General features: G+C 36.6%; 1 protein-coding gene across 1 annotated transcript in view; it reads left to right on the plus strand.

The window, feature by feature from the left end:
• Positions 1-2,538: 2,538 nt before the first annotated feature.
• The window catches only part of LOC102830137 (N-alpha-acetyltransferase 10-like), a 13,191-nt gene continuing 4,472 nt past the window's right edge, over positions 2,539-11,257 (plus strand). Inside the window, exons 1-3 of the mRNA XM_006834500.1 lie at positions 2,539-2,695; positions 2,786-2,798; positions 6,967-7,002. Coding sequence (XP_006834563.1) covers positions 2,539-2,695; positions 2,786-2,798; positions 6,967-7,002 — 206 coding nt within the window. The remainder of the gene's footprint in view (positions 2,696-2,785; positions 2,799-6,966; positions 7,003-11,257) is intronic.

Consider the following 11,257-nt stretch of genomic DNA (forward strand, 5'->3'; position numbering starts at 1 on the left):
TAGCTACTCAAGCCAAAAATTGGAAAGGCATTATACAAAGAGTTGTTCTCAGATGGTCAAAACAATCTATCAATTATGCCTCTTAAATGCCTATGAGATGTCTCCCTTCTTTTACATGCCAATTACTATTATTTCAGCTAAGACTTTCACCATATAAATCTTGAATCCTGCAAAAATGTCTTAACTGAATTCTTTATTGCACTATAAGCCTCCTCTATACTGCCATTTAATTGTCACACTCAGAAATATGCTATCAACCATCCTTCTTAAAATCCTCTACATTCCTTCAATGTTTAAGTGGAAACACTTCAACATAGTATAATGATCTGGATGTTCAAGGCTTATTTTCTGTCATCCTCCAAAGATTTCCTCTCTTTCTGCCAAAGTGATTTGCTGGTAGTATTCTAGGCTGTCAGTCTCTCACATGTCTTTGGTCTTCGCCTATTTATTTTGCACTGTGTGGTTAAATCGCACTCACTCCTTCAGAATCACACTTACATTTCAACATTAAAAGAAGGAACAATAAATTGTCTCACATACCCAACAGAATGTCACACACGCACACACATTGGTAAGATATTTCCAAATCATTGTTGTTATTGTTAGGTGCCATCTAGTCAGTTCTGACTCAAATGGACCCTAAGTACAACAGAAGAAAATACCACCCCACTTGTATCATTGTCATAACTGTTGTTATATCTGAACCCAGTGTTGCAACCACTTCATCAACAATCCATCTCACTGAGGGTATTCCTCTTTATTGGCTGACCTTCTACTCTTCAAAGCATGATGTCCTCCTCCAAGGATTGGTCCCTCCTGATAATGTCCAAAGTGAGAGGAAGGCTCATCATCCTTGTTTCTAAGAAGAGTCTGGCTGTGCTTCTTCCAAGATGGATTTGTTCATTCCTCTGGAAGTCAATTGTTTATTCAATATTCTTCACCAACACCAAAATTCAAATACATCAGTTCTGTTTTAGTCTTCCTTATTCATTGCCCTGGTGTGGCGCTGTGGGTTAATGTGCCAGACTTCAAAGCCGTTTGAACTGCAAGATTGCCGGTTAAAGCTCACCAGCTGCTCCTCGGAAACCCTATACAGGGTTGCTATGGGTTGGAACTGACTCGATGGCACTTAACAACAACAACAATTCATTGTCCAGCTTTCACATTCGTCTGAGATAATTGAATATGCCATGACTTGGGTCAAGTACAATTTAATGGGTCAGATGCAACTGCATCCAAAAACTGAACTCTCTGCTCTTGAGCACATAAAGAGATCATTTGAATTTAATTTGCTCTATGCAATATGTTATTTGATTTTCTGACCATTGCTTCTAAGGACATTCATTGTGGATGCAAGTAAAATGAAAGCCTTGACAACTTCAATATCTTTCCTGTTTATCATGATGCTGTGTATTAGTTCAGCTGTGAAGGTTTTTATTTTCTTTATGTTAAGGTGAAATCCATATTGAAGAATGTTGTCTTTGTTTTGTCAGTAAGTGCTTCAAGTCCTCTTTACTATCAGCAAGTAAGTGTGTGTCACCTGCATATGGCCTGATGCTACATTCTTCTTTATATAATTCATCTTCTTGAATCATTTGCTTAACAAACATATTGAATAAATATAGTGAAAAGTACAATCCTGACACACAACTTTATGATTTTTAACCATTCAGAATCCCCTTGTTCTGTTCAAAAGAAAGCCTATTGGTCTATGTATACATTCTAAACAAGCACAATTGAGTGTTCTAGAATTCCCATTTTTGCAATGTTGTTCATAATTTATTATGCCCCACAAAGTAGAATGCCTTTGCCCCGTCAAAAAAACACACAGGGAAATATGTTTTTTGAAGACCTATATAGGGTCGCTATGGGTCGGAACCAACTCAATGGCACTTTAACAGTAACAACAATGAGTATTAGGTTGGGCTTTCTATAGAATCAAAACCAGCACTGTATATGTGTGTGTGTGTGTGTGTATATATATATATACCAGCTCCTCTGAAACCCTATACAGGTTTGCTATTAGTTATGGGTCGGAACCGACTCGACGGCAGTTAACAACAACATATATATATATGTGTGTGTGTTGTTGTTGTTGTTGTTGTTGAGTGCCATAGATTATGTTCTGACCCATAGGAACCCTGTAAGGTTTTCCGAGGAGCGACTGGTGAGCTAGAACCGCTGAGCTTGTGGTTCAGAGTGACTTTTCAGTCTGTGCATTACCCCACAGTGCTACACCAGGACTCCTTTATACAACGTTGCTATGGGTCAGAACACACTCCACAGCATTTAACAACAATGAAATATGTATAAATGTTGCTAATTTCTGTGGAGTCAGTTCCGACTCACAGCTACCCTATATAGGGTTTCTGAGAAGTGGCTGGTGAGTTGAGCTGCTGACCTTGCAGTTCAAACCAAATTTATAATCCAGCACATTATCCTGCAGCACCACACCAGAACTCTCTCTCTCTTTATATATAAAGAGTGCCTCAAACTAATGTATGTATAAATTTATGTCAACAAGGAAATGACTCATTTATGGATTATAGAGATAGGAGAGTCCCAAGTGGAGGCAAGAAAAACCAAGATTGGCGGATAGCACAGAAGGCAGAAATTCCCAAGTTGGGGCACAGAGCAAGACCTAGACGCTGGAGCAGGGGCAACAGCTGGGTGATGGGTGACCAAGACCTGGCAGGCACACTGCATAAATGTTGACACAGAGCACAGGAGCTAGGGTGACAAGAACAGGTATGCAGGGCCTTTTGTCGTGTTTCTGGTTTTCCAGGCACACCTGACAGGTATGCCCAACAGAAAAATATACAATAGAGCAGGCCACTGACTTAGGTTTGAAGAACTGGAGGTTGGATGACCCAGGTGCAAAATCTAGATTCAGTGAGGGGAAAAATGAGTCTTTCTTGCACGTCCATTTTTATTGGACCACACCCCCAAGGAAACATCCTTTCAATTGACTGGCTGCTAATAGCCAATCATCATAGAGTTAACTATCAACTGCCAAACAACTGGGAATCCTGGTTCAATCAAGTTGACACAGAACCTAACTATTACACTATACTTTCAGATAAGATCTGTCTGATATCAGCAAATATTGCTGATATCATTGCAAGTTCCACCAAAGTAAGTGGAATGAAAAAGGCTTTCAAGGAACACAATGTCCAATTGTCCCCATTCTTCCTTTTTGATGTATCTATCTCTGTTTCTTTCTGTTGTGCATAAGGTCGCTATGAGTCATACAAACTTGATCGCACCTATCAACAACTGCAATCTCTGTGCTTAGTTATTAAGAAAGCTAATCTTCTGAAGAGAAGAATTACTAACCTGTAGCGCCTCAAACTAAGGAGCAGTGTAGTGGTTATGAATTGGGCTGTGAACCGCAAGGTCAGCAGTTCGAAACTACCAGCTGTTCCACGGGAGAAAGATGAGACTTTCTGCTCCCGTAAAGGTTTACAACCTCGGAAACCCAGTACTGGGTCTCTGTGAGTCGGAACCGACTCCCCTTCACATAACCACCAACCACCCCCAGCGCCTTAGACTAACCTATTTATAAAAGTACCTTCTGCTGTGCATAAGGTCACTATGAGTAGGTACCGACTCGCTGGCATCTAAAAACAACAACTGTTTTATTGACTTCTTTACAAAAAGGGTGGCACTTAGAAGTGCTGAATATCTACTTTTCTCCTACTTTCCCAGTGTCCAGGCTATCATCTATGCATTTGGGTAGAGATGTAAATGCCAGTTGCTGCAAACTTTGGTTGAAAATGATCTGGGGAATATGGATGAGTTGATGACAAAGAGATAAGCTGGTAAAGAGACAAGGAAATGGAAGTTCCTGATTTGCCATGAAAGGATCCAGGATGTAATATGATTGGTGGTGTTGACTGGGTGGGGGCCCAGCTATTGACACCCTTTTAAGTTCACTGAAGACCGTTTTAATTTTACTTTGGAATGCTTAAGTGATTTTTAATTGAAATAATCTAAAATAGAAAAAGAACTGCCTCAAGGCACTTGATAAAAACAACAATACAAAAAAAGAACACTAAAACTATTACACAAATTCACATTGTATACATATGTGAGTAACCATCAGCCTTTAAACAGATTAACCAATTTCATGCTGTTTTTACAGTTAAATTTGGCTATCCTTCTGTTGTTAACACAACTTATGTATGAACTGAAGTCATGGTGTGGTGCTGTAGGATGAGTACTGAACTGCTAACTGCAAGGTTGGCAGTTCAAACCCACCAGCCACTTCTCAGAAGTCATGTTAAGGGTCACTGTGAGTCAGAACTGACTTGACAGCACTTAATAACAACATATAACTGATTCTGTCACAGGGTAGTTGACCTTAAATCCCTCTTCATTCAGAATAGCCCTAGATCACATATATTGTTATGGCGTCCTGTCTGCTTGATAGTCTCTTTCAGTCTCTCTTATCTCTCAAGTAGGACAATAAATTTTGTGGTCATTCAATCCATATGGAAATTAAGCATAGGCCAAAACTTCTTTCTTTAATACTTGGTAAGAAAAAACTGAGCAAAAGACCATGACTAAACTATAAAAATGGGCACAGTAAAAAGGGATCCATGTGAAGGTTCATTGAGGAAGAAATGTTTGAGACCTAAAAATAAAGTTAATTGTTATGAGAGGGGAATGAGCATTATAGGCTTTTGTATTTGCTAAGGTCTGGTTCTGAGATTGTGAAAAATGCAGCTGATTAAGGAATAAGGAAAAGGCCATTGTTTCTACAATATGAGACAGGAGAGTGTTGTGGGAGATTAAAGAATTTATCAGGGTTCCAAACAAGAAGTCTTGAAGGTCATGCCAGGAATTTCAAATTTTATTTCATGAGTAATAAAAAAGGAATAATGTTGTTTTCGTTACATGCTGTTCAGTCGATTTCAACACATATTCACTATGCACAACAGAATGACACACTGCCTGGTCCAGTGCCATCCTCAGAATCCTAGTTAAGTTTGAGCCCATTGCTGCTGCCACTGTGCCAATGCATCTCATCAGCAGTCTTCTGAATCTTGATCATAGCATCGGCTTCTTATGAAAAACAGTATTTTGGCATCTGTGTGGACAATTGAATAGTGTTGGGGGCTAGGTACATGAAGAGCTGTGAAATTGTGGCACCCCTAAGGAAGCTAAAACAATAGCCATCATGAGAGATTTTCAGACTTTATCTGTAATAATGGTAGTGACAGTGGGAAAAAGTGAACTATTTTCAAGGATTAACAAAAACTTGAGGAAATAATTGTCCTGAGAGCTTCCATTTTTATCTAAGTACTCAGTTGCTGTCAAATAGACTCTGATTCATGGAGACTCCATATGTGTCAGAGAACACAGGACTTTTAAGCAGCTGATCTGTCAGAAGCAGATTACCAGACTGTTCTTCCAAAGCACCTCAGGGTAGACTAGAACCCTCAAACGTTCAGTTAGGCCTAGAGCTTATTAAGAGTTTACCCTACACAGGGTTTTCATCATAGTAAAATCCATTATTAATTCAAATTCGACTTTTGGCAACCCCTGTGTTACAGAATAGAACTTCTACATATGGTTTTCTTGACTGTGACTTTTACCTGAACAGATCAGTAGGTTTTTCTTCCATGGTTTGCTGAGCCAATTTGAACCACAAGCTATTTGTGCCCCTCAGGGATCTTGTTCTCCAAGCAAAATGATACCCAAAATCATCTCTTTGAACAGATGAATATTAATTGCCTAATCTATTCTTAACCACTTCCGCCTTTAATTGGTGGGAGGCCATCATCAGGACTGGAACTCAGACTGAATTTGCATAGGGCAGAAAAGCACTGCCCTAGAGAATTGGCACCAAACACAGTCCATCACTAGGAGACAGGGGATTCACCAGACCAGCACTCCATCCACCTCCAAACACACCTTCCCTTTCTAAATCGTATTAAAAAGTCAATCTAGGACTAGAGTAAGAAGCAGTTTTGTTGTCCTGACAATTTAACACTCAAGTGAACTCAGAGGAATTTAATTCAGGAGCTACCTCTGTTTACAAATTAGGATCAAATGTTATCAATTTTGCAAGCACTTGGATCTTGTCTCATGGATACAAAAAAACACATTTTAAAAAAAAGTTGCTATAAGTAGAAGCACCTGAATGACAGTATTTGCAACGCATATAGACAGTTGAAAAATCTATCTGTATAATCTTGCTATGCAAACAAGCAGAGTGCCTAAGCAAAATATACTTTTTGGCTTTCAAAACAAATTAAAAAAAAAAAAAATTCAAGTCTTACAGAAAAGTACAATCAAAAAAACTTCTGCTGCTGCTTCTCCTACAAGTTTCCCAGCATCTCATACCTTTACCTCTGATAAGGATTAAATTTCAAATTGATTAACACCAGTTTGTTTCAAGTACAATCTATGGTGCATATTGAATGGAATCGTGGCTTTACTTCAATTTCATCTTGGTGATATTTGTGAGGACTTGCAAATAAAAATCATTCTGACGTAAACTCAAATAACTAATGTAACATTTGTAACAAGTACATTTCACATTAATGACTTCAACCTGGTAACAGTTTGTTTTTATTTACTGGAACAGGACTTTTCTATGACATGTAACCCTTAAAATTTCTGGTGTAGACATTAGTCCATGTACTTCTCATTATAGTGAGTGAACGGAATGTGCTCAATTCTACACTTGTGATTTGGACAGTGTGTCCTATATGCATAAAAATAGATAGGTAGATATAGATATATATTTTGGTTTCAGTACACATGCATTGAAGAGAAAAAAAAAAACATTTAATTATGACAACTAAGGAAATGATTATCAATTTGTATAAGAAAGGAAACTAAATGAGATTAAGGTAAGGTTTATAAAGTTGTCCTGTAATTGCAGTAAGTATAATAATACATCATGCTTCATATTATTTCCTGGATACCAATTAATAATATGTTTTATTTTAACAGGCTATTTGCTGCCAGAAGTATGTTTCTATGTGAAAGGTAAGTTCCTTTAAGAATTATTGTATAAAATCGCCGTGGTTTCTGATTCATAGCTCTGAATAATCTATTAACTTTAAAGCTTCGTGGACGACAGCTGTGTTGTTCAAAGGCAAGGAAATATATTATTAATTATCCTAAGTTCCAGATTATTGCTCATAGTGCTGACATTACATAAAAAGAACAGACTGGCACATATTTTCCCTTTTAGTAAGAATAATTAATTAACCTGGTGAGTTTTAAAGGAATACCTGTTGAAATAAAATACAAAGAAATACAGTGTAGCTTGATTACATTTGTTTTAGTTTTAGATGGATTTTTATTATTTTCATGGAAATTGCTATCAACAATCTTAGGGAATCGTTGCATTTTTTATTTATCTGTTTTTCGTTGCTTTTATGTCATTGTTTGTTTGACTGGAATTACAAGAACGGTTTAGCTATTCGAAAGATCAAATAATTGTTTTGTATCTTCAAAATATTATTTACTAATAAGACTATATACCCTTTACTTGGATACATGTATATATTTACATTTGGTAATGCATATGTTTCAACATGAATTATATTTTATAGCTAATCCAATCTAGCACTTAATTTTAAAGAAAATCTCCGAATGTTTAAAAATTCACTAAATATTTCAGTATATTACATTTTAAATTTAACTATGTCCAAGAAATGAACATATCCTGGATTTATAGTTCACTTTGACTTTCCTCAAGCATTCAGGCTGGCAGTTAAAAGATGACACATTTATTGTGTACCTGGGATAGTGTCTTTGATTCTCTAAAAAATCACAACAGGTATTTTCAAGAGAAACCCTTCAGCAGCTTCCATGGCAAACATCAATCTCTATTACTGGTCTAGATTCAGAGTCTCTTTTTTTTTTTTTTTAACAGTTGTTGGTGGAATATTATCACTTTTGTACTTAGATCAGTGAATTCATGAATTATAGCATGCTCCTCCACTTTGTAAGCTGTTTATTTGCATGGTCTATAGTTCTACTTTCTTGTGATGTTGACTTGTTACATTGGTGCACATCTTGCTAACCATCATGTCAAGCTTATTTAGTTAGCAATGGATTACATTTACTGGCACTTTGCATTTCAAAAACAATACACTGTTACTTTAAAAGCCTAGTACTGTAACAGTAGGAGCCCATAAAACTTAGAGAAGTCACTAAGATGTATTTTATAAAGTACATTCTTTTATTTAAAGTGATAAAAAAAATATTGAAAGTAGATAGTTGTGATGGTTGCACAGCATGCAGAATATCATTAATGTCTTTAAGTTGTAAAAATGGTTGAACTGGCCTATGCTTTCTATGTATATTTCACTATAAAAATAAAAAGAAAATGTACAATTTTTGTAATGTCACAAAGGCAATGGTGGTAGTGGTTTTGTGCAGTCAAGTCAGTTCTGACTCATAGTGACCCTATGTATAGGGTTTCTGAAGTTTTCATTCTTTTTGGAGCAGAAAGTCTCACTTTTCCTGTGTAACATCTGGTGTACTCAAACTGCTGACTTGGAGGTTAGCAGCCCAATGTGTGACCCACGATACCACCAGGGCTCCTTGACAATAGTAATAACTATGATAAAATGCAACTAAGTCCTTTTTTTATGTTTAACATTAAACAATGTAAATATATGATATACAGGCTATGATAAATAGTGGTCAAACTATATTACACACAAAAATAACATAAAACCTTAAATCATTTGCCAACTGTTTTTCTTTCCATACTGAAACATGAATGCCTTCAACAAATGCTATACTGAAAAGAACATAGGTCAATTGAAACTCACTTAAAATCCTAACTCCAGCTCTCACTAGCTGTGTGACCTCAGGAAAGTTACTTAACCTCTCTGAGAAATGTTTGTCATTTTTTTGAACTGGGTATAATAAAATTTATATTGAAAGACTGCTGTAAAGATGCTGAAGATTGTCAGTTCCCTGTTTTTCTCTAAGGGTAAATCTCATCTTATGTGTACACAGCTTCACACACATTCCTTATTGCTTCATCTGGTAAAACTATGATTTTTTTGGTGAAATTCAGGTTTTGTTTTTGTTTTTTTTTTTCTTTTTCCTTTTGGGAATGTAAACTTTGCCTTGGGTGCATGTGTGGTCGGGCACTGACACTGTAAAAGTAAAAGCATAGTCTCTTGCTAGACTAAAGATGTTGGTGTCCATGTAGGCAGTCAGGGATTGATTGCCCTGCAGGCATTTTGTGAACAGGTATAACTCATTTTAGTAGCTCTTTTTGTATCTAAAATAATTCTTTCCTACAGTGTCCCCACTATTTGCTACCCAGAGACTAACACCTCTTCAATATTAAATATACTGATGCTTGCCAGGGAGGTGTTGTTTTAGCTTTTATTCCTTTCTCTAGGAAAATCTCTCCTCTTTAGAATCCTTTCTCTTAAAACTTGGCTGGATGATTGGGTAGTTAAATAGCTGATAATGGTTTGATTGCTTTCTTAGGTAGTACTTAACATTTTAATGAGCTTTTGTAATGGCATAACTTAAATGCAAGGTAATATGATGATCTCTTTGGAATAGAGAATAGTTTTGAGGTCAAAAGCTTTTTTTGAAGTGAGCCTGTAAACAAAAGTAGGATTTGCTTCCTTTCCAGCCTTAACTCTCAAACTTCACATAAACTTTAGGGCTTCTCTTATTTTTGTCTTTCTTTCCATCTCCCTCCCATTTCCATTCAGGCATTTTTCTGAAGATTTTAAGTTATTTTTCATTGGTTCTTATATACATTTCTTCTTGATGCCTATTTTTTTTAAATCTCTATTCTACTCTCCCATCTCCTTCCATTTTATTGTTAATTTAAATTTTTTAATAATTCACATTTTAAATAATTTTGTCCCCCAAAATTATAAATGTTAGCAAAATAATTCAAAAAAGATAAGGAATTACTAAATGTTTGTTTCTGAGTGGGAAGCTGTAGAAGTGACATGGTCAAATTCACAGAAAAAGGAGTCAGTGATCAGGGCTCTGATTGCATGCAGTCCACTCAGAATATACAGACATTATGCTCTCATGTAAAATCAATATATGTACTATATTCTTATTTGAATTTTCTCAGACATATGAAAAAATGAGGAGAAAACTGAGCAAAATATACAGCATGTACATGTGACTCAGCTCTTTAATATTAGTCAGACTTTCACGTGGAGTTGGTTCCAACTCATAGTGACCCTGTAAAGGGTTTCCAAGGTTGTAAATCTTTACGGGAGCAGAAAGCCTCATCCTTCTTCTGCAGAACAGCTGGTAGTTTCCAACTGCTGACCCTAAGGTTTCACAGCCCAATTCTTAACCACTAGGCTACCAGATATATAGATACATCTATGTATCTATATATATAGACACATGGAGTCCTGGTGTGGCGCTGTTGGTTAATGAGCTGGACTGTAAAGTCAACTTCAGCCGCAAGGCCAGCAGTTCAAGCTCACCAGCTGCTCCTTGGAAACCCTATACAGGGTTACTATGGGTCAGAATCGACTCAAAGGCATTCAACAACAACAACAACAACAACAACATACATACATATAGTTGTTAAGTGCTGTCAAGTTGATATCAACTCATAGTGAGCCTTTATAGGGTATGCAATGAACGGCTAGTGAGCTTGAGCTGCGGACCCTGCAGTTCAAAAGCAACACTATATATATAGATAAATAGATAGATAGATACATATATACATATATATATATGTATCTATCAATAGATGATATATAGATACATATGTATGTATGTATGTATGTATGTATCTATATCTATATATCTATATAGATATATATAGATAAAATGGAACTGCAAAGTCTGTTTGAACTATAAGGTAGGTGGATCTAGCTCACCAGATGCTCCTTGGAAACCCTATATATGGTTGCTATGGGTTGGATTCGATGGCACTTAACAACAATAACACATACACACATATTTTATTTATATAGGGGTAGGGGCTTTAGATGTTAAGGACAGTGGAATCGGTTCTGACTGATTGCATGTATAGGCTTTCCAATGAGCAACTAGTGAGTTTGAACCACCAGCCTTGCAGTTCAACCTGACCTGTATTCAGGTGCAGTGCATTACCCTGCAGTGCCACATATATATACATACGTGGAGAGAGATTAGGCTTTTACTCTTGTGAAGATTTAAAGCCTCCGAAATCCTAAATAGCATCGCTGTGTGTCAGAACTGACTTGTAGTAGGCACTTAACAACAACAACAATAGCTATATGTGTATATATATATA

This window comes from Chrysochloris asiatica, unplaced genomic scaffold (genome assembly GCF_000296735.1).
Source record: "Chrysochloris asiatica unplaced genomic scaffold, ChrAsi1.0 scaffold00011, whole genome shotgun sequence".
NCBI lineage: Eukaryota > Metazoa > Chordata > Mammalia > Afrosoricida > Chrysochloridae > Chrysochloris > Chrysochloris asiatica.